Source organism: Muscardinus avellanarius (assembly GCF_963383645.1).
Source record: "Muscardinus avellanarius genome assembly, chromosome: 18".
Taxonomy (NCBI): domain Eukaryota; kingdom Metazoa; phylum Chordata; class Mammalia; order Rodentia; family Gliridae; genus Muscardinus; species Muscardinus avellanarius.
The window spans coordinates 25,319,778-25,343,175 of NC_137804.1; the positions used below are offsets into that span (position 1 = coordinate 25,319,778).

Here is a 23,398-nt window from a genome sequence, read left to right on the forward strand (position 1 = left end):
AGTGTGCATCAGATTCTCCTAAAGACTTGCTCAAGCTCATCTTGGTGGGTCCATCACCCAGAGTTTCTAATTTTGTAGGCCTGGGATAGGACTTTAGAATGTACAGTTGTAACTGATTTTCAGATGAAATGAATACCAAAAATCCTGGGAATCCTGGGAACACACTTTGGAATTCAGTGTCTTAGGATTTCTGCAAGTGGTTGGCTTGTAGATACTTAAGAAATTTCTTCGGAGGCTCCCAGGAATAACTGGGTTGTCCTGGCTAATTTCTGACAATTTGTCCTACAGTAATTTGAGCTATCATCATTTGGCTATATAAAATGTACAATCTTTATAGTTATAAACCATATACCAAAAAGGGATTGATTTCCAAAACATATAACAAACTAGAACTCAATCTGAGGAAAAAACTTATAATCTGTAAAAAAAAGCTAGACTTGAATAGACATTCTGCCAAAGAAGATCTAGATGTCCAACAGGAATATGGAAAGATGTTCAACAGCAAAGGGTATGCACCAGAGACTGAGGCAGAAGGATCACTTGAGCCCCAGAACTTGAGGCCAGCCTGGGCAAGAGGGCACGGTCCTGTCTCAAATATAAAAATAAAGTCAGCCGGGCGTGGTGGCACGCGCTTGTAATCCCAGTACTCGGGAGGCTGAGACAGGAGGATCAAGGTTCTCAGACAGCCTCAGCTATGTAATGAGGCCCTCTGAAACTTAATGAGACCCTGCTTCAAAATAAAGATTTAAAAATAGGGCTGGGGGTGTAGTCAGAGGTAGACTGCCCCTGGGTTCAATCCCCAGTGCCAAAAAAGTATAAATATATATTCTTTTTTGGCGACAACTCCGAATCCATCCAACTACTTTCATGTGATGTAGTAGTAGAATATATATCACATAAAAGTAGCTGGATGGATTTGGAGTTGTCTTTGGAGAGGTCAGATTTAAAATACATGCCATAATATTCTTGAAATTTATTTGGGGGAAACTTAGATAGATGGCCAACTCACAGAGCACTGACAACAGGTTTAATGAGATGCCCATGTGACATCATATTAAACATATGAAGATGTCATGGATAGATCAAATAAACAGCAGTTTAAAAAATGATTTCCAGCCAGGCGTGGTGGTGCACACTTCTAATCCCAGCGCTTGGGAGGCTGAGACAGGAGGATCGCACAGGTTCGAAGCCAGCCTCAGCTACTTAGTGAGGCTCTCAGCAACTTAGTGAGACCCTGTTTCCAAATAAAGTATAAAATAGGTCTGGGAGTATAGCCCGGAGGTAGAAAAGCCTCTGGGTTCCACCCTCAGTACCACCAATAAATAAATAAATAAATAAATAAATAAGTAAATAAATTTAAAAAATGATCTCCAAATGAAAAGTAACAAACTCAGGGATTATATATTGGGTTTTTCATATTCTAATGATTAATAATTCTTCTGCATATACAGTCTCCAGTACATGCCAACAAACCTACAAGATAACATTTGAATATTGACACTATAAATATCTATGACTAATACCAAGGTTTCATTAACAAGTATTTTGGTAAAATGTTAAAATTAATGAGCTGTTAACAAAGTTTAATATTGTGTTTTGTTTAGTTTTGGAGATTTGAAGCAAGTCAGAGAATGAATGATTTTTATAGAAAATTTTATTTTATTTTTGGTACTGGAATTGAACCTAGGGGCATTGCACCTTGGAGCTATACTCCCAGACTTATTTTATTTTTTATTTTGTAACAGGGTCTCACAAAGTTGCTGAGGCTGGTCTCAAACTTATGGCCCTCCTTTCTTAGACTCTCAAGTACTGGGATGACAGGTGTGTGCCACCGCACCCGACCCCACACACCCAACTAGACAGCATTTCTTTATTGTGATACTGAAGATTGAACCTAGACAAATTCTACCTCTGAGCTACACCCAAACCTTATTATTTACTTACTTTCTTACTTACTTACTTACTTACTTACTTACTTACTTACTTATTGTGGTACTGGGGATTAAACCCAGAGGCAGTCTACCTTGGACTATACCCCTACCAGTGTCCTTGAACCTGCTCTCCTTCTGCCTCAGTCTCCCAAGTACTAGGATTATAGATGTGCACCACTATGCATTTTCTTTAAATAGTGCTTTGTAGAGATAAACAGTCATAGAATCTTGTAATGATAATGGCCATTTATCGATTCTCATTTTACTGGATTAGATGGAAATCTAATCAGATTTTTTTTGTTGTTGTGTACTTTTTACATTGAAGGTATGGGAGAAGTTGCTGTTTGGAGTGTGTTTTTTTCATGCCCTTGTACAAGAGAGAAAAAAATTTGGTCCCCTTGGTTGGAATATTCCATATGGATTTAATGAATCCGACTTACGCATCAGTATCCGGCAACTACAGGTAAAATTGGAAAGAAACTAAGATTTATGATGAATCTCTATTTACCAGGCCCTAGTCCTGGTATTCTTTGTTCAGAATAACTAACTCAGTTCTCTGGATACCACTAATAGGTGGCTAGATAGTTGTAATAGCTATGGTTTATTAAGCACTGTGCCCACAGAACTTTATGCTGCAAATAATGGGAAATCTGATTTGAATTAGATTAAACCATATAATGAAATTTATTAGTTCACATAAAAAGACGTACAGAGGAAGGACAAGCTCTGTAGTTGGTTAATTCGGCAACACAACAGTGTTCTCATCAAAGACACTGGTCCCTTCCATTGTTTTGCAGTGCCATCCTCAGTGTTGGCACTATCTTATCTTCTCTACTGAGTCAAATTTACAATTTAGTTCTGTTAGTCCATAGAAGCAGACCATCTACTTTAATTAGAAAAGTAATTTATTGAAAAGATATTGGGTAGCTCACAAAATCGCCAAGGCAGCTGGAAAGCCAGGCTCAGAGGAAAGGCAACTAGCGTTACATCCAAACTCACGTGTGGTGAGAACAGCATTGCTACTCTCTGATGTCATGGCCACATCCACAGTCTCTGCTGTTCTTGTTTCTTTGTTCCCTGATCTCCACAGGTAGCCTAGAGTTCTGAGTAGCCAAGCCCAGGTTGCAGGCATAGGCTTTAGCTATAAGACAGCTTGGAAAACTGAGAGTCTGGCTTTTTAAACAACCATAGAATATTAATAATACTAATATTTTTCTTCTTCTTGACTGTTCTGAAGGGACTTTATGAAAAAGGGTTTCATGAAGGGGAAGGGAAGTATTGATAAAGCCCTTAAGTGCTATTATATTCAATAAGGTGAGTTTTTAATAAGGATATATATATAAACATATATAAACATATATATATATAAACATATATATAAACATATATGTAAATATATATATAAAATGTTAGGGATTAAACCCAGGGCGCTGTGCATGTTAAGCAAATGCTCTACCACTAATCTATACTCCTAGCCCCTAAGTTATAAATACTTAATCATATTTATATCAAATTTTATAATAAAAATTTATAATCAGTATCAACAAAAGTATTGATATTTTATCAACTCTTTAAAAACAAGAGTAGAAACCTTAACTGGAATAAATCTAATTTGAAAATTATTAACAGTTATCGAAATTGGTTCTTATAGAATTATGATTACATGACTAAATGACTTGACTTTTGAGATCAAGGTTGTTGGTGCAGCCTGGCCTTGGAGAATGTTGCTAATATGACTAGTGAGCGTCATCATTCAGCTGAGAGTTCATCATCTGGCCAGGCCCCGACCTGCAGCCTCCAGGAAGATCAGTCTTCTTGGCCCCAACAGTGAGACCTGAAATCACCAACTGGATCCCTCTTGCATATCCCTCACGTCTTAAGGAGCTGAGAAGACAGGAGATTCAGTTTAAATAATCTTCACCTGGTTATACCAGCAGGCCACCTCTCTCCAACAGGGCACGTCAGAAAACTGATGGCTCAGTGGATAAACAATCGGGAATAATTGTTGGTCCCTACTTTTCATGTTTACCATAAATTTACCTTTAAATTCTCTTGGGTCTCTTCCTTTAGTTTTGGAGGAGGGAGATGACCCATCTGAATATAACTTTGCCCTCTTCCAAAGAAAAGAGAGGGAGAAACTTTCCTCTTTTCACAAATGATTTGTCAAAAAAGACGACTGTCCCTCTCTCTCAGTGTCTCTCACAGCGCTTGACACTTCTCTTCCTCCCGAAAACATAGGAACCTCAAACAAGACGTAGGCCTTATTTTAACTTGGCTCTGGAGAATTTAGAGACATTCTTTTCTCAACCGTGCACCATTTCTGGTAGTAAAGTAACATTCCAATACCCACACTATCCAAAATGAGTGAAGAATGGGAAAAGTATATGATCTAGAATTGGAATAAATAAATTCAGGCCTTGATATTACTTTACCTTTTCCATACTGTGTCCTGCTCTCCAGTGTTGCTGGGATATGAATAAGACAATGTGGAAGCTATGCAAATAATAGTTTTTATTACAATTATTACTATTATAATAAGGAAACTAGAAGCAATATGTATTACTTATCAGTGGAACTGTAATAATGTGTGAACAAGGCTGTGGCACTAAAGTTTAAAACTGCTTTTTGTTTGTTTGTTTTTGGTGGTACTGGGGTTCCTGGAAGCCCTTCTACCTCCGGGCTACACTCCCACGGGCTACACTCCCAGACCTATTTTTTAACTTTTTTATGAGGAAACAGGGTCTCTTAAGCCAGCGAGGCTGGCTCTGAACCAGCGTGATCCTCCTGTCTCCGCCTCCCAAGCGCGGGATTACAAGCGTGCGCCACTATGCCCGGCAAAACTGCTTTGTTTTATTACACTGAGGCACCAAGAACCAGGCACCAAGTTTTCGGCCACGGTACTATTGGCCTTGGGGCTATGAGCAGCTATCCTGTGCATGATTTAGCAGCATCCTTGGCCTCAACCCAGTGAGCACCAGTAGCACCGCACACACCACCACAGTTGTGACTCTCTAAATTATCCCCAGATATTGCTAAATGTCTCTCGAGTACAAAATTGACCCCGGTTTATCCAAAACAAGGCTTATCCAAGTTCTCCTTTAAAAGACTAGGATCCGAGCACAGTGGCACATGCCTGTAATCCCAGTACTTCAGAGGCTAGGATAGACCTTTGCAGGTTCAAGGACAGCCTCAGCAATATAGCAAGACTCTCAGCAACTTAGACCTTGTTTCAAAATTAAATTAAAAAGGGTGTAGCTCGAAGGTAGAATGCCCTGGAGTTCAATCCCTAGTACCACAAAAAAAAGAAGAAAGAAAGAAGAAAAGAAAGAAAGAGAGAAAGAGAAAGGAGAGAAAGAAAGAAGGAAGGAAGGAAGGAAGAGAAAGAAAGAAAGAAAGAAAGAGAAAAGAGATTTAGTAATTTCATGTCATCTTTATTATTACTAATTTTTTCATTAAAGAAGCAATACAAACCAGATTCAGTAGCACACTCCTGTATTTCCAGTACTTGAGAAGCTGAGACAGGAGGATCACAGGTTTGAGACCCATCTCAGCAATTTAGGAAGACCCTTTAGCAGTTAGTGAGAGCCTGTTTTCAAAATAAAAAATGAAAAGGGCTGGGATGTAGCTCAGAGGTAAAGTGCCCATGGGTTTTGTTTTTGGTTTTGTTTTTTGTTTATTTGCAGTACTGGGAATTGAACCAGGGATATTCTACTTCCAAGATACACCCTCAGCCCTATTTTCATTCTTAATTTTGAAACAGGGTCTCACTAAGTTGCAAAGGGCCTCACTAAGTAACTGAGGCTGACCATGAATCTGCAATCCTCCTGTTGCAGCCTCCCAAGTACTGGGATTACAAGTATGCACCACCACACCTGCTACCCCTGGTCTTAATGAGGAGGGAGGGGGAGGGAGAGGAGGAAAAGGATGAGAAGGAGGAACATATTTAATACAGAAAAATTGGGAGTAGCAGATATAGTAATTTAAAATAAAACACTAAATCTCACCAGTACTTGGGGAGCTGAGATGGGAAGATCACAGGTTCACAGTCAGCCTCAGTAACTTAATAATGCCCTCCACAACTTAGTGAGACCCTGTTTCCAAATTAAAAAAAAAATAGCTGAGAGGTAGAATTCCCCTGGGTTCCATCCCCAGTGCCACAGAAAACAAACTAACTAACCTCACTAAATCACAGACACTCGGTGACAACCCAGGATGATAATTTTTTCAATGCCTTTTCTGTATTGATAAATAGAGCCGGATCCCAGTACTTGGGAGGCTGAAATAGGAAGGTTTAGGTTCAAGGCTAGCCTCAGCAACTTTGCAAGGCCCTCTGCAACTTAGATCTTGTTTCAAAGTAATAAATAAAATAGGGCTGGGGGTACAGCTCAGAGGTAGAACACCCCTGGAGTCACTTCCCAGTACTCCCTTTACAAGATAGATCGAGCTATCTTAAATGGAAACGAAATGGAGTAATTTAAGATTTTTTTGTTTCCCCTTTGTTCAGTTATTTATAAATGAATATGATACAGTCCCGTTTGAAGCTATATCTTATCTGACCGGAGAGTGTAATTATGGAGGAAGAGTAACAGACGACTGGGACCGGCGCCTCCTGCTAACCATGCTGGCTGATTTCTATAATCCATATGTAATTGAAAACCCTCATTATAGATTTTCTCCCAGTGGAAACTATTATTCACCTCCCAAAGGCACTTATGATGACTACATTGAATTTATTAAGGTAACTGATATTGTTGAAAATAGGATTAGACGTATGTGTGGTTTTTCTAAAAGCAAATGATGAAATGTTTCCCTCAGATGTGTGCATTTGAGGAAGCATCATGGTTTCATTTGACTTTCAGTATCTTTTCTTTTTTCTATTAACTACTGAAAACTGGAAAAGTTTGATTCTTCTGCTATTGGAAGTTTAGTTGGCTTTAAACTCTTTTTGGGGTCTGCACAGGTCTATCTTATGAATTAATGTTTTGTAGAAGAGGAAAAAAACTTTCCTCTACCCTTTAAATTTAACTGACTTAAGATAGATTAGCAGAAGAAAGGCATACAATTTGTACTGTTGTTAATATTTTATGTGTACAAGGGCTTCCCAGAAAAGAGGAAGAAGCCAAAGGCAGCAGCTGTGCTCAGGAGCTTCCTGGAAATTTGACTGAATAAGGAAAGGTAGCTGGGCTTCTAGGGGCTGCGAATTGAGAAGAAGTAACTAGGAAACGTGGCAGAAACTAATGGGAGAGAACTAACTGTCGGCTCCGGAAGACAGCTGACTGTCTCTAGGGGTAGGATTGTTCTCTTCATCCTGGTACAGGGCAGGGGGAGATTTATGCCCTGTCTTCAGGCAGAAAGGAGAGGGCAGGGCGGAGGACTCTTTGTATGTGTTGATTTTAAATTGTCTTCAGCTCAAGCTGGGTGTGGTCGCACACGCTTGTACAATCTCAGTACTTGGGAGGCTGAAACAGCCTTCTCAGACAGCCTCAGCTACTTAGTGAGGCCATTTGCAACTCAGTGAGATCCTGTTTCAAAATAAAAAAAATAAGTAAAAATTGGGCTGGGGGTGTAGCTCAGAGGTAGAATGCCCTTGGGTTCCATCCCCAGTACCACAAAAATAAATAAATAAATAAATAAATAAATAAATAAATAAATAAAATAAAAAATAGGGCTGGGGGTGTAGCTTAGAGGTAGAATGCCCTTGGGTTCCATCCCCAGTACCATAAATAAATAAATAAATAAATAAATAAATAAATAAATAAATAAAATTTAAAAATTGGGCTGGGGGTGTAGCTCAGAGGTAGAATGCCCTTGGGTTCCATCCCCAGTACCATAAATAAATAAATAAATAAATAAATAAATAAATAAATAGCTTTCAGCCCAAAATAATCCTTAGCTAAATTGGAATATGGAGGTGAAGTATCCCGATCCCTTCACTAGCCAGTGAAAATGTGATGCATACTCTGTCTATTTTCTTATAGAAACTTCCCTTTACTCAAGACCCGGAGATATTTGGATTACATGAAAATGTTGATATCTCCAAAGATCTCCAGCAAACAAAAGTCCTTTTTGAGTCCTTGCTTCTCACCCAGGGAGGCTCCAAGCAGACAGGGTCCTCAGGAAGCACTGACCAGATTCTGTTAGAAATTACTGAAGATATAGTCAACAAGGTAATATTTTCCTTAAAATATGTTCTTTATAATATTAATAGCAATGAAAATGACAAGATAATCAAGATGATAATCTGAAAATTATTGAGCAATAGTTTCTAAACTTGTTAAGTGGTGAAAACAGTACCAATTGTATAGGTTTTCGAGGACATTAAAGGGAACATTCGGCCGGGCGTGGTGGCTTAAGAGACCCTGTTTCCAAATAAAGATATAACATAGGTCTGGAGGTAGAAGGGCTTCCAGAAACCCCAGTACCACCAAAAAAAAAAAGGAACATTCGTTTAAAGTAGTTTGCAAAATGTCTACTACCTGGTCAAGTTTTAGTAATTAGAGTAACAGATGAGTTGATATATATATATATATATATATATATATATATATATATATATGATTTATTTTATTCATTATTTTATTTCTAAGTAGATGGTAAAGGACTTACTTTTTTATTTTTATTTTTTATTTATTTATTTTTTTTTGTGGTACTGGAGGTGGAACCCAGAGGCTTTCTACCTCCGGGCTATACTCCCAGACCTATTTTATATTTTATTTGGAAACAGGGTCTCACTAAGTTGCTGAGACCCTAAGTAGCTGAGGCTGGCTTCGAACCTGCGCGATCCTCCTGTCTCAGCCTCCCAAGCGCGGGGATTACAAGTGTGCGCCACCACGCCCGGCAGACTTACTTTTTTAAATGGTGAAATGTTCTAAGCTTGCTTGTTCAAGGAGAGAATGACTTAATCTACACCTTAGGAAGTAAGGAGGCACTGGAAGATGAAATCAGTGCTAAGTGAGCTGCTACTGGGTTTTCTTTTCATAATACAGTACAATGTCCTTAGCCCTGCCAGGTAAAATAAAATGGCGCTCTCTATTCTCACCTTTTTTCTTTAAGTCTTAATTTAAATAAAGAACTATTAAGGGAACTTTTAGAAGATTATGGCCCTAAGCCAGTCATGGTGGCACATGCCTGTAATCCCAGTTCTTGGGAGGCTGATAAAGGAGGATTGCAGGTTTGAGGCCTTAGCAACTTAGACCTGCAGCAACTTAATATGACCCTGTCTCAAAAAATAAATAAATAAAATAGGGCTGAAGGTGTAGCTTGGAAGTAGAATGCCCATGGGTTCAGCCTTCAGTACCAAAAAAGAAAAAAAAAATTATAATCCTAAATACGTATCTTCACAACTCCCCTCCAAGGTAATGTGAAAAATGTGCCCATATTTCAGTGCCAGACATTCAGAGCAGAATCTGGCTTCAGAGCCCATGGGTTGTTCCACTACTGGGTTCTCACCTTCTCGCCCTCTATCTGGCTGTGGCCCCTGAGGAAGGAGTCGGGCAGTGCACTCTCGGCCACAGGTGGAAGCCAGCCAGCCCGGTGCGCTCCTGCACTGCGGCCTCTGCGTTCGCACTCCTCAGTCTGGCCCCACTGATTCTGTGGCTTGTCTCTGTAGGGACATCTTGTTCTCAGAGAGGAGTTTTATAAGCTTTGTAGGGGGCACCCGGCAGAGATATTTTGGACTTATTTGGGGTAAGGGGTTTTGCAGAGCAAAAGGGCCCTGGAATGACACCTAATGTGATTTAGAATTCTTTTGCACACCTGGGGGCCACTCCTGGGGCAGTCGGGGCAGCTCCCATCTCTTGGTTTAGGACTCCCCTGATTGGGAGACCGCTTTACCTTTCCAGGAGTGTGTATTTCAGCGTCTTTGGGCTTGGCCAGCAGTCCAAAGTATTCTTCATCACTTCTCAAATGTCTCAGAGAAATCAGACACTCAGAGGCCTTTTCCCTCCTATGCCCTGAAATCCTGCTACATTTACAAGGTTTATTATTTGGTAGTAGGGTAAGCCAAGCTATTTGAAACTAGTTGATAATTGATTAGAAATATACTAGGCATGGTGGCACAGACCTGTAAGCCCAGCTACTTGGAAGGCAGGAGAATCACAAGTTCAAGGCCAGCCCAAGCAACTTAGTAATAAGACCTTGTCTCAAAACTTTAAAAAGGGTGGGGGATGTAGCTCTGTGATAGAGCACCCCTGGGTGAATACACATTATGAAGGAAAGCAAGCAAGCAGCTATGAAGCGGTAAATAAGCTTTATCCTGGAAAATAAAGTTCAATTTACAAAAATATTCCACAACTTTGCTGAAATATCTGCAAAGTGCTATAGCAGTTAAGAACATGGATCTGATTCTAAAATCAGAGGCCCATGGGTTTACATAGGCTACTTTTTGGCTGTGTGCCATTGGGCCAGAAAGCTAGACTCCCTTATCCTAAATGTACTCATTTCTGGAGTATAAACAATAATTGTATAATAAAGATTAAAGGAAGCTGGGTGCAGTGGTGCACACCTGTAATCCCAGTGCTCAGGAGGTTGAGAAAGGAGGATCACAGATTGGAAGCCAGCATGTGCTAACTTGGTGAGGCCTTGTTTCAAATATATAAAGGGCTAATGTCCCTCCCTCAGAGGTAGAATGTCCCCAGGTCCAGTCCCTAGCACCCCTCACCACACACACACACACACACACACACACACACACACACACACGAGAGTAAATGAGATAATTTGTGGAAAGCAGTAAGCACAGTGCTGCCACCTGGCAACACCATAGTGTCAACAATGATTGATATTCTAGCCATTGAATAAGACAAATTAGCCGTGCATGGTGGCACACGCTTGTAATCCCTGCGCTTGGGAGGCGGAGACAGGAGGATCGCGCTGGTTCAAAGCCAGCCGCACTGGCTTAAGAGACCCTGTTTCCAAATGAAAAGGTTAAAAAATAGGTCTGGGAGTGTAGGCCGTGGGAGTGTATCCCGGAGGTAGAAGGGCTTCCAGGAACCCCAGTACCACCAAAAAAAAAAAAAAAAAGAAGACGAATTATCCAATTGCAGAGTAATTTGTGGTCTTCAAAATCTATTCTTGTAGCTCCCAAATGATTTCGATATTGAAATCGCACTCGCGAAGTATCCTGTGAGATACGAAGAGAGCATGAACACCGTGTTAGTGCAAGAAATGGAACGATTCAACAAGTGAGTACCTGTATCCCCAGTGGTTCCTAAGGCTGCCAGCCAAAGACGATCAAAGGAAATACTGATGTTAAATTTAAAAATATAAGAAAAATACCCCTTTATTATTTTCCTTTTAAAAATATCATAACCTTTTGTCCCAGAAAATGAGGTATCTTTTATCTTACTGATGAAAACTATTCATTAATTGTAACTTTTCATCCAATCCACTATTATTCTGCTCAGGGATTAAAGAGAGACTGAGCATTAACTAGGCCCATGCACAGGCATCTTTTGTCATCTTTCTGCCACCTCACACGCCCGGTACAACTCCTGTGCCAAAAGATGGCTGTAGTCACAGGCTCGTTGTGGTACTATTCATAATAGTCAAGTTCTGGAATCAACCCAAGTGTCACTCAAAGAGTGAAAGGGTAAGGAAAATGAAGAATATGTACACAGTAGGATGCTGTTTAGTCGTAGCAGAAGGACAGAATTCTCATTTGCAACAACATGGACATAATTGGAGGGTATTATGCCAAGTGAAATAAGCCAAAACCTGAAAAGCAAACAGCACATGTTCTCACACTCGGTAGAATCTAAAACAACTGGATTTAGAGAAGCAGAAGGTAGAATGGTAGTCATCACTGAGCGCATGGCGCCGGCAACTCATCACTGAGCGCATGGCGCCGGCAACTCCAGCAGCCTGGGTACTGAGGCAGGGCTGCGGGTTAAGGCCAGCCTGGACCAGTCAGCGAGACCCTGTCTCAAAATAAAACACAAAATGAGCATGGTGCCACATGCCCATAACCCCAGTATGTGGGAGGCTGCGACAGGAGGGTCTCAGGTTCACAGCCAGCGCTAGCAACTTAGTAAGCCCTCCATGACTTAGGGAAACACTTTTCTTTCGGGTGTGTGTGTGTGTGTGTGTGTGTGTGTGTGTGTGTGTGTGTGTGTGTTACTGGGGATAGAACTCAGGGGCCTTCACCTCTGGGCTATACCTCCAGCCCTATTATTCTTTTATTTTGAAACAGGGTCTCACTAAGTTGTGGAGGGCCTCACTAAGTAGCTGAGGCTGGCTGTGAACTTGAGATCCTCCTGTCTCAGCCTCCCAAGTACTGGGATTACAAGCATGAGCCACCATGCCCAGCTGTGAGACCCTTTTTCAAAATAAAAAAATAAAAATAGGGCTGGAGGTGTATCTCAGAGGTAGAATGCCCATGGTTTCAATCACTAGTACCCAAAGTTAATTTAAAAATTCAAAAAGAGAATGAGGATGTACCTGTTTCAAAATAAATAATAAGCTTGGGAGGCTGAGACAGGAGGATCGCACAGGTTCAAAACCAGCCTCAGATACTTAGTGAGGCTCTGAGCAAGTTAGTAAGACCCTGTTTCCAAGTAAAGTATAAAATAAGTCTGGGAGTATAGCCTGGAAGTAGAAAAGCCCCTGGGTTCCACCCTCAGTACCACAAAAAAGAAAGGAAGGAAGGAAGGAAGGAAGGCGGGCTGGGAGTGTAGCTCAAAGGTAGAATGCCCCTGGGTTCCATCCCCAGTACCGCACACACAAAAAAAGTTCAAATCTACATGTTCATTTTAAGAACACCCATGAAACTGCCCAGCCATCAAGGTATGCAACCCGAAAAGCCACCACATACCTGAAAGATGTCACATTAAAGAATCAGTGTGGCCAGGCATGGTGGTACACGCTTGAATTCCAGCATTTGGGAGGCTGAGACAGGAGGACCGTGGTTTGCAGCCAGCCTCAGCTATTTAGCGAGGCCCTTTGCAACTCAGTGAGACCGTTTTAAAATTAATAAAAACCGGGCGTGGTGGCACACGCTTGTAATCCCCGCGCTTGGGAGGTGGAGACAGGAGGATCACGCTGGTTCGAAGCCAGCCACGCGTGCTGGCTTAGGAAACCCAGTTTCTAAATAAAAAAGTATAAAAAATAGGTCTGGGAGTGTATCCCGGAGGTAGAAGGGCTTCCAGGAACCCCAGTAGCACCAAATAAATAAATTAATTAAATTAAATAGCAAAATAAATAATAAAAAATCGGGCTAGAAGTGTAGAAGGCCTCTGGGTTCCACCAAAAAAGAAGGAGGAGGAAGAAGAGGAGGAGGAGGGAGAGGAGGAGGAGGTGGTGGTGGTGGTGGTGGAGGAGAAGTAGAAGTGAGTGCCATTCTGGCATTACAATGGTGAAGTTGGTGGTGTACCCAGGCCAAGCAGTAGGTCACAACATCAGCAGCCGAAAAAGAGTGCTGAATTTTAAGGGGTTAGATGTTGATTCTCTGGTCATTAAATACATCCAGGTGAACAAAGCCCCCAGGATCCATCACCGTATGTACAGAGCTCAGGGTCAGATGAACCTGTCCATGAGCTCCCCCTGCCACACTGAGATGACTCTCACTGAGAAGGCACAAACTGTTCCTAAACCAGAAGAGAGGTTGCACAGAAAAATAAGATATCCCAGAAGAAACTGAAGAAGCTATGGCACAGGAATAAATTCACCATAAAGTAAATGCAAATAAAAGCAAAAAATGCCACATTCTAAGCAATAATAGCCAGAAAGCAAAGATTTTTATATACTAGCAGTATTACTGTCTATGTTTAAAAATATGTGTGTAATGATTAAAATGAAAATGTTCGTCCAAGTATCACTTAAAATGACCTCACATACCACCAAGTGGGAGGTGACCATAAGGCGATTGTAAGTTGTAAGGCTATCAATGAGGTTCCTGTCAGTGTTTCTTCTGGAAAGACTATATGTTGATATTTATATATATAATATATATATAATATATATATGTATTTAATATATGTGTGTGTGTGTTGATGACATAATTTCTTTCATTTTAGCTTAATTAAAACTATCCGTAACACTCTACGAGATCTTACAAAAGCTATTAAGGGCGTGGTTGTAATGGATTCCGCACTGGAGGCACTTTCTGGCAGCTTACTTATTGGGAAGGTTCCAGAAATGTGGGCCAAACGATCATACCCGAGTCTGAAGCCCCTAGGAAGTTACATCACAGATTTTCTAGCCCGGCTGAACTTTTTACAGGTAAAAATTATACACATATATTTTTTAATGACTGGGGAGATGTTAGTAATTGTGATCACTTTAATGTCTCTGTGTTAAATGGAATGTGATTAGTAGTTTCATAGTAATATAATAAAAAATTTAGAATACTGAAAAATACTTTAGAATACTTTCAAGATAATAAGTAGAATATTAAAATTTTACATTAGTCAAACCCAAGTAATGAGTGACATTTACTGAAGATTCGAAGTTTGTGATCCTCTGAGACCTTAATTTAATGTTGTCTTGTGATCTTAATAGTTAATGGTAGTTTATTAAAAAGTCTGAAGCTTGAATTTATCAATAATCCCATCCATTGTTTTAAAAATCATTTTTTCTTACCATTTATCTCATAGAACCAAAGAAAATATAAGTGCTTTGACTCTCCCGTTCCTCCCTCCCACCACACACACACAGGCACACATCCAGGGAAGGCTGTGGGCAGAGAAAGACAGAAGGCAGGACGCTGCTTTTCTCAACTCCCCTGTTTCCCCCGTCTGAAGTTGTGTTGATGCAGACATATGGGACAGGGAGAATCTCAAAAATATCCTTTTGGAAATTCCCAAAAGCATGTGATGAGCTGTTGTGTGGCTTGCAGTGTCAGAAGCTGCAGCCCTGGTCTTCTGGCGGTCACTTTGGACCTGTGGTGAAGCGGAGCCTCGTGGTAGGGAGAACATGGCAGAGGAAGGTTGCTCAGCTCCTGTAGCCAGGAAGCAAAAGAGAGTGAGAGGCCGGGCGTGGTGGCACAGGCCTGCAATCCCAGCATTCGGGAGACCAGAGGATCGCGGTTCTTGGACAGCCTCAGCTCCTTAGCGAGGCCCTTCGCAACTCAGTGAGACCTTGTTTCAAAAAATAAAGACTAGCCGGGCGTGGTGGCGCACGCTTGTAATCCCCGCGCTTGGGAGGCGGAGACAGGAGGATCGCGCAGGTTCGAAGCCAGCCGCGCTGGCGTAAGAGACCCTGTTTCAAAAATATAAAATAGGTCTGGGAGTGTAGCCCGGAGGTAGAAGGGCTTCCAGGAACCCCAGTACCACCAAAAAAAAAAAAAAAAAAAAGACTAAAAAAAGAAAAAAATAGGGCTGGGGGTGTAGCTCAGAGGTACAATGCCCCTGGATTCCATTCCCCAGTACCCCCCACACACACACACAGTGAGAGAGGAAGGGGTTGGGGTCCCAAGAGCCCTTCCAGGAGCTGCCCCCAGGGCCCCACTTCTTCCAAGAGGCCCCACCTCCTGAGAGTGAGTGCCGTCAGCTGGGGCCCCAGCTTTCAGCACAGGAGATTTTAAGACCCAGACACTAACAGCTGCCTTCTTGTTACACAAAAGCTTGGATTCACTGTTGAAGCTAATTATAAAATAAACAGTGCTCAAGAAGATATGGAGATACAGATTTTCTCATATTTCCCTTTTAATTTTTCTAATCTTACAGGCCAGCCATGGCTTGTTTCCGATTGGCTTTCTTGGATTATTAGTGAGCCTGCATCTCTTCTGGTGTGTGTGCTTCCTACTTGTATTTTCTTCTGTAAATTGCCTATCCATAACCTAGGCCCATTTTTCTTTGGGACTATTTTTTTTTAATTTACAGGCACTTCTTATATGCATTAAGGGTGTAGCTTAAGAAATAGAATAGAATAGAATAGAATAGAATATTGAATTGACTCCTCTTTTGTCCTCTTATCTTTACAGAAAGCTGTCCAGCTTTCTCATTATATTTCTCCTGGGCTCTTTTTTTTTAATATTTAAGATCTTTTTAACGGGTGCTTGCAGTTTGTTGACTTTTTTGAAAAAATCTAATTGTAAACTATTATTACAAATTAAAAATGAAGTTCTTAAAAATCTCAACTTGACCAGATATGACTCTTTTTTAAAATTTATTTTCTAATGGTTCTTAGAGTTAACAAATTAAGCCAATGAGTCATCTGAATTTTCTTTTTCTTATTTCTCTTTCACCATTCATGCTTTTTATCTTCTATTTCCTTGCAGGCCGCTGTTAAGATGATTCAAACAGCTGGCATCTGTTTTTCATAGCCAAGAGGCTGGCATGTCTAGTTGGGGGTGCAGGCGCTCCTTGTTTACAGATGAGCAGCAGCAGAGAGCTCTCCTCGTTCTTTAAATGAAGAGACTAATCCCACCATGATGGCTCCACCCTTCATGGCCTAATCACCTTCCAAACTTTAATCTCATCAAATTTGGAAATTAAAGTTTCCACACATGTGTTTTGGAGAAAAACATTCTGTCCATAGTATTTCCCCTTCCTATGTCTTTTTTAAAAAATCTTTTTACAAGTTGGCTAAAATCTCAGAATAAGTTCTGAATCTGACATAACCTTTGTGACTTTGAGAAGTTATTCACCCCGGTTTCCTGGTCTGTAAAGTGAGAGGAATAAGACCTAACCCATCAAGTTACTTTATGGACTGAATGAGGTGATGCATGGACAGTAAGTACTTAGGACAGTGCCTGGAATGCTCTATGCACCTAGAAAATGGCAGGCAATTCAGACTGTGTAATTGCTGACCACTGGCACTAGTGAGAGTCTCCCCTACACGAGGCTCCGCCTGAGAGAGGTGCTTTTCTACATACTTGACTTCGCTGTTCTTACTGCTTACGTGTACGTGGTACTGGTTTTGCCTCGTTTTGCCCTGTTACCACTCCATCCCTTTCGCTACCTTTTCTCAGTCTGCTAACTTATGTCCACCAGCAGTTTCTTCCATTCCTCCCAACAGGCAAAGCTGACTTCCCCCGTAGTGTACTGTTTGCTCAGCAACAAAGTTCATTTTATTGACTCACCTGCTCATTCAACAAATAGGAATCAAGACCCCACTTTGTTCAAAGTACCTTGTTATGTGCTCTTTGATTAAAAAAAAAAAGGATTACAGAATAAGCCCCAACTTCAAGGTACCAGTAGCCTACAGAGAAATTAGCTATGTACCTAAGAAACAAACCAGGTATGGTGGTACACACCTATAATCTCAGTACTTAGGAGGCTGAGACAGAAGGGTCACATATTCAAGGCCAGCCTCAGCAACTTAGTGAGACCCTGCTTAAAAATAAAAAATAAGGTAGGGCTAAGGGTACAGCTCAGAGGTAGAATATTAAAATATTTCCAGGTTCAATCCCTAGTACTGCAAAAAGAAAAATAAACATAACTCATTAGAATGTAGGATGCTTGAAGGGAAATGAAAAAGAGACACTGGGGGCTGGATCCTTGAAAAGGAGACTAAGGCTTAGGCTCTAAATTGGTGGGTCACTAAAGGACGTGTTGGTCACTGAAGAACTACACAAGATGGTAAGTCTGATCCAAACTACGCCTGTTCAGATATATTCTGGTAGCATAGTTCTAGATGTACAGAGCAGATAGGGAAGAAGGCAGTGTACACTGATGGGGAAAGAGACCATGAACTTCGGGGTGCAGTGGGCATGGAGGCAAAGGGATTAAGAGGTTTAGGAAACTGGAAGCCCATGGGAAGGCACAGTGTAATATGGTAGGTTTTAGTGCTTGGGAGGCTGAGACAGGAGGGTCGCAGATTCAAGACCATTCTCAGCAATTTAGCAAGGCCCCCAGCAACTTAGTAAGATCCTATTTAAAAATGAAAAATAAAATAGGGCTGGGAGTATAGCTCAGAGGTAGAATGTTCCTGGGTTCAATCCCCAGTACCACACAAAAAAGAAAAGGTGGGTTTTCAGAGAAATGAGTAATGTTAGAAAACTCAAAACATTTGGCTTTTTGCAAAAGACTTGAATCTTTCAAACTATGTTTCATTCAGATAAATGCTCAAATTATTTACAGTTTTCCCAAGAATAACCAGAGGGAAAAAGAAATAGGAGAGTGTGTCTGATGTCAGGGGAGAGAATCTCGTGATGGAAAGCAACACGAAATCAGAATCAGAAATTGTATGTCAGGTGACATTTTTATAAGTACAAAACATGGGCATAATGTATTTTGTTTTTTCTTTACAGAACTGGTTTGAGTCGGGAAAACCTTGTGTGTTCTGGCTCTCAGGCTTCTTCTTCACCCAAGCCTTTTTAACTGGAGCTATGCAGAATTATGCCAGAAAGTACACCATCCCTATTGATTTACTAGGATACGAATTTGAGGTATAGTGATTCCTTAAACTCAACAGTGTATCAGTACGTCCAACCCTATGCCCACCAAGTGCCAGGTGCATGTGTGTCCCCACCACTGTGAGCTGCGCTGTGATGCGAGCCTCTGCTGCACCAATTAAAGTATGAAAAGTCGTGTGTTTAAATAAAAAGGATATGCAGAATTTATGTTATGAGCCATTATAAGCAATTTAACTTCATTTTTTGTGTTCAATGAATAAAGTATGTTTGTCTTATTATCTCTAGAATATAAGTTTTGTATATCTCAGTATTTGATTCAAATAATTCAAAGCTGTTCTTATATTTTAGCAAAATTTAATATGAGGTATAGTAAAACTTGATAAATGCTTCAAAAAGAACTATACAGAGCTGGGTGCATTGGAACATGCCTATAATCATAGCAGTTTCAAGGTTGAGGCCAGCCTCAGCAGTTATCAAGACCCTCAGCAACCTAGCAAGATTCTGTTTCAAAATGAAAAATTAAATAGGGTTGAGGGTGTAGCTCAGAGGCAGAATGCCCCTGGGTTTAATCCCCAATACCATGAAATGAAATGAAATGAAATGAAATGAAATGAAATGAAAAATAAATACATAAAACTAAAAAAGGCTTGGATCTAGCTAAGAGGTAGGATGCCCTTGGGTTTACTGCCCCCCAAAAGAAGAAAGAACTATAGAAAGAAAGAACCACGCAGTATTATACATTTTTATTTACTATGGTTGAAAACATTTATAGTTTAACAAGCTATTCTATATTATCATAGAGTTTCCCTGAATGTGTTCTAGATATTTACCCAATGTTTTCTTTGTGAGATTAAGTTGTATGAAGAGGAACACTACTAGTGTGACCCTCTCCCCTTAGGTTATTCCCTCTGATACATCTGAGACATCACCAGAAGATGGCGTCTACATCCACGGATTATATCTTGATGGCGCACGCTGGGACAGAGAAAGGTCAGTAGCTTCAAATGCAACCCCCTCTTCAATTGTAGCTGAATCACGGGTAAGATAAGTGGTCTTCTGCTGTGTGTGTGTGTGTAGGTGTGGGGGTACTGGAGATGGTACTTAGGAGCATTCTACTTCTGTGCTACATCCCCAACCTATTTTATTTTTTATTTGGAAACAGGGTCCTGCTAAGTTGCTGAGAGCCTCCCTAAATTGCCAAGGCTGGCTTCAAACCTGTGATCCTCCTGTCTCAGCCCGACTTGCACTTTTTTTAACTGAAAGGTCTCTTCTAAGGAATACAGTAAGTAGCACATTATCAGAATTATTACATAAGTCAATACTCAGCCTGGAACAATTAATGAGTGATTGTTTTAAGTTTTTAAGCAATTTTTAGTTAATATTTCAGTGGTTTCACTGGTAGAAAAGTTACCCTAAATTATTTTCTTGCTTCTTTGTTTAGCAGTTACTTTCTGTATTGTAATATGTAGGACTGATCCAGTTTTAATCAGCTAACAGTTATAATCAAGTTCCCTTTTAGTAAATGGAAAACTTTTTCTTACATTTTAATAACACAATGAATAAATATTTAGAACAAATGTTCAATTTCTAGCTTTCACTCTTAGAAAACTAAGAGGAAACTATTCCTGGTTTAAAATAAATAGGAGTAAAAGGAAGGGGAGAAAACAATCCCTTTGTAGGCAAAACCCTGTACCTCCAGAGGGAGAGTTAGATTTGCTCTCAGGGGCTGTTAAAGACGGAGGTTAGAGACTAGGGTAGGAAAAATTGCCTCGGAGGGATCAGAGAGGTGGCTCTACCGAGATAGTTCTGAGACAGGGTAATGAGAAGGCCCAACTAGGCTCACACAATTCGGTTTATTATTTTTCTTTCCTTTTTTTCATTATTTTACTGCCACTTTTCTTCTCTTACTTTGTTTTCTATGTGTAGTCACTTATTCCTTACCACCTTTCCAATAATGTAGTATAGTGAAAAGAAACCATATTTTCTGTTTAGAAGACCTAAGTTTAAATTACTCAGTGTTGCTGGGCCTCCAATCTTTATCTATGAAATAGGAATGGAGATGGGGACAGGGTCAGTCTAAGGGTCAAATGTGATTGCATAATGTCTGCCTCCTGGGAAGAACTTAAAATTGGTAGACATCGGTCCACTGTTTTACATTTTGCTTGTCCAAAATTTTCTTTTGGTTTTCTGAATTCTTCTTTGCCTCCTGTCTTCTTCTCCCCCCTCCTTTTTTTTCCCCCTTTCTTTTAGACGTCTTTTCCTCTATATCTCTGGTCCTCAATGCACCAATAAAAATTTTTAAAAATCAGTATTTAGGTAGCCATCTGTTCTAAGAAACAAATTTCAGAAATATATTAGCCAAGTGCTGGAGATGTAGTCCAGTGCCTGCCAAGTATGACTGCAAAAAAAAAAAAAAAAAAAAGAAAGAAAAAAAAGAAATATATGTCAGCTTTTCATCACTGTGACAAAACACCGGAGAAAAACAAAAGGAAAATGGATTTATTTTCGCTTATAGTTTAAGAGGTTTTGGTTCTAATTACCTGGCTCCATTGTCTCTGGGCCAGTAGAACATCATGTCGGAGAGTGTGTGGGGGACACAGCTCTTACCCCCATAGAGTCCAGGGAGCAGAAAGAAAGTGCATGAGAGAGGAAGGGGCCACACTCCCAGGGACCTACTTCTTCCAACGAGGCCCAATCTCCTAAAGGTTGCACCGTCTTCTAATATCGACACAGGCTGGCAGCTGAACCTTTAGAATATGAACTTTGAAACAGATCTTAGTTCCTAACCATAACAAGAAACGATAACTTATGTTAATTTCATTTTACAGTGGACTGCTTGATGAACAACATCCCAAAATTCTGTTTGACCTGATGCCTATCATATGGATAAAACCAAGTAAATACATTTTAAACAAAATTTTCTTGAGTTTTAGGGAGAAAAACAATAGATATTATTAACTGCTCCTCAAATAAGTTTTTACGTAAATCTTTAGGATCTAACTTAATTATACTTTAAAGAACGATGGAATGTCTACAATGGGAATATATTGTGTCCCCAGCCCCCCCCCCAACCCAGTGCTGGGGAAAGAACCAAGAGTTTCACTCATGTCAAGCGTGACTCTACCACTAAGCTACACCCCAGGCCTAATTTCCTTATGCTCTTGGAGGGGAGTATTGGGGATTGAACCCAGGGGCATTCCACCTCCAAGCTGCACATCCAGCCCTTTTTCGGGGGAGAGATACTAGGGTCTGAACTCAGTGGAGCTCTATCTCTGAGATACACCCCCAGTCCTATTTTATTGTTTATTTATTATGTTTTTCAGTACTGGGGATTGAACCTAGGGGAATTATACATCAGAGCTACATCCCCAGCCCTATTTTTTATTCTTTATTTTGAAACAGGTCTTGCTAGGTTGCTGAGTCTAACTTCTTGCTGAGATTGTCCACAAACCTGTGACCCTCCTATTTCAGCCTCCCAAGTACTGAGATTACAAGGGTGTTCCACCATGCCCAGCTCTCAGCCTTTTTTATTTTTTGGTTTTGAAACAGGGTCTTGCTGGATTGCTGAGAGTCTCTTTAAGTCAGTGAGCCTGTCCTCAAACCTATGATCCTCCTGTCTTGGCTTCCCAAGTAGTAGAATTATAGGCATGGACCACTATGCCCAACTTTTTTATTTTTCTTATTTTTTCGGTACTGGGGATGGAACCCAGGAGCATTCTACCTCTGAGATACACCCTTAGCCCTATTTTTTATTCTTTATTTTGAAACAGGGTCTCACTGAGTTGCAAAGGGCCTCACTAAGTAACTGAGGCTATCTGTGAACCGTGATCCTCCTGTCTCAGTCTCTTAAATGCTGGGATTACAAGCCTGAGCCACCACACCAGCTTTATGCCCAACTTTTAAAATAACAATAAGTAAAAACATTTACAAATCACTCAGAATCACCACCCAACCTATCAAATATTTTCATTATTAATGTGGTTTAATTGGGAGAAACATGGCCTTTTCAGGAGTTATACAGATTCTTTTTGTGAATTGGTAAGGACTGTGTGTGTGTGGGGGGGGTTATTGTTGTTGGTTGGTTGGTTGTTGGTTTGGTTTTTTAACTAATAAACTACTAAAAACAAATATAAACTTTAGCTTCTTTTAAGCCATGGGTTTCTTGTATTAGAGCTCTAAGCAGCTTGTTTCTCCTTTTGAATCTTGCCCATTACTTCTACTGTATTTTATTCCTTCATTCTTATTTTCTATTTTTCTTACTCCTTCCCTCCCAAATCCTCTCCAGTTTTTTAATTCCTGCTAAGTGATCAGAACTTTAAAATATCCTCCTGTACACTTGCAATCCCAGCATCTGGGAGGCTGAGACAGGAGGATCATGGTTCGTGGACAGCCTCAGCTACTACTCAGGGAGGCCCTTTGCAACTCAATGAGACCATTTCAAAATAAAAAATAAAAAAATAGAGCTGGAGGTGTAGCTTGGAGGTAGAATGCCCCTGGGTTCCATCCCCAGTACCGAAAAAATAAAATATAATAAAATACCCTCCTGACTCCTAGACCTAGAATCATGTACCATATGAAATCACCTGCCTGGTTTCCAACATTAATAATATATACTATAAAAACAAAAACCTTTATGTTTGGGTTTTTTTTGTGTGTGTGTGTGTGTGTGTGTGTGTGTGTGTGGTACTGGGGGTGGAACCCAGACGCTTTCTACCTCTGGGTTATACTCCCAGACCCATTTTCTATTTTATTTGGAAACGGTCTCACTAAGTTGCTGAGAGCCTCACTAAGTAGCTGAGGCTGGCTTCGAACCTGTGTGATCCTCCTGTCTCAGCCTCCCAAACACAGGGATTACAAGCGTGTTCCACCACGCTCAGCTAACCTTTATATTTTATTACAAAATACACAGTTGTTCTTTTAGTGCTAGTGGTTGTTCCCCTTTTATTAAATGCATATATTTCTCTTGTTTTTTTTTTTCCAAGCTCCAAAGTCTCAGATTATGAAGTCACATTCCTATGTTTGTCCTCTCTACAAGACGAGTGAACGGAAAGGAACGCTTTCCACTACCGGACACTCTACTAACTTTGTCATTGCCATGTTGCTGAAAACGGACCAACCCACTAACCACTGGATTAAGCGTGGTGTGGCTTTGCTTTGTCAGTTAGATGACTGA

The 23,398-nt window shown here is 40.5% G+C and overlaps 1 protein-coding gene across 1 annotated transcript in view; it reads left to right on the plus strand.

Moving 5' to 3' along the window:
- The window catches only part of DNAH12 (dynein axonemal heavy chain 12), a gene marked incomplete at both ends in the record, with an annotated part of 212,727 nt that extends 189,329 nt beyond the window's left edge, over nt 1-23,398 (plus strand). Inside the window, 9 exons of the mRNA XM_080715991.1 lie at nt 2,257-2,394; nt 6,436-6,669; nt 7,910-8,098; nt 11,010-11,113; nt 13,943-14,147; nt 18,121-18,258; nt 19,124-19,215; nt 21,054-21,121; nt 23,208-23,398. Of these exons, the coding sequence (XP_080572117.1) occupies nt 2,257-2,394; nt 6,436-6,669; nt 7,910-8,098; nt 11,010-11,113; nt 13,943-14,147; nt 18,121-18,258; nt 19,124-19,215; nt 21,054-21,121; nt 23,208-23,398 (1,359 nt within the window). The remainder of the gene's footprint in view (nt 1-2,256; nt 2,395-6,435; nt 6,670-7,909; nt 8,099-11,009; nt 11,114-13,942; nt 14,148-18,120; nt 18,259-19,123; nt 19,216-21,053; nt 21,122-23,207) is intronic.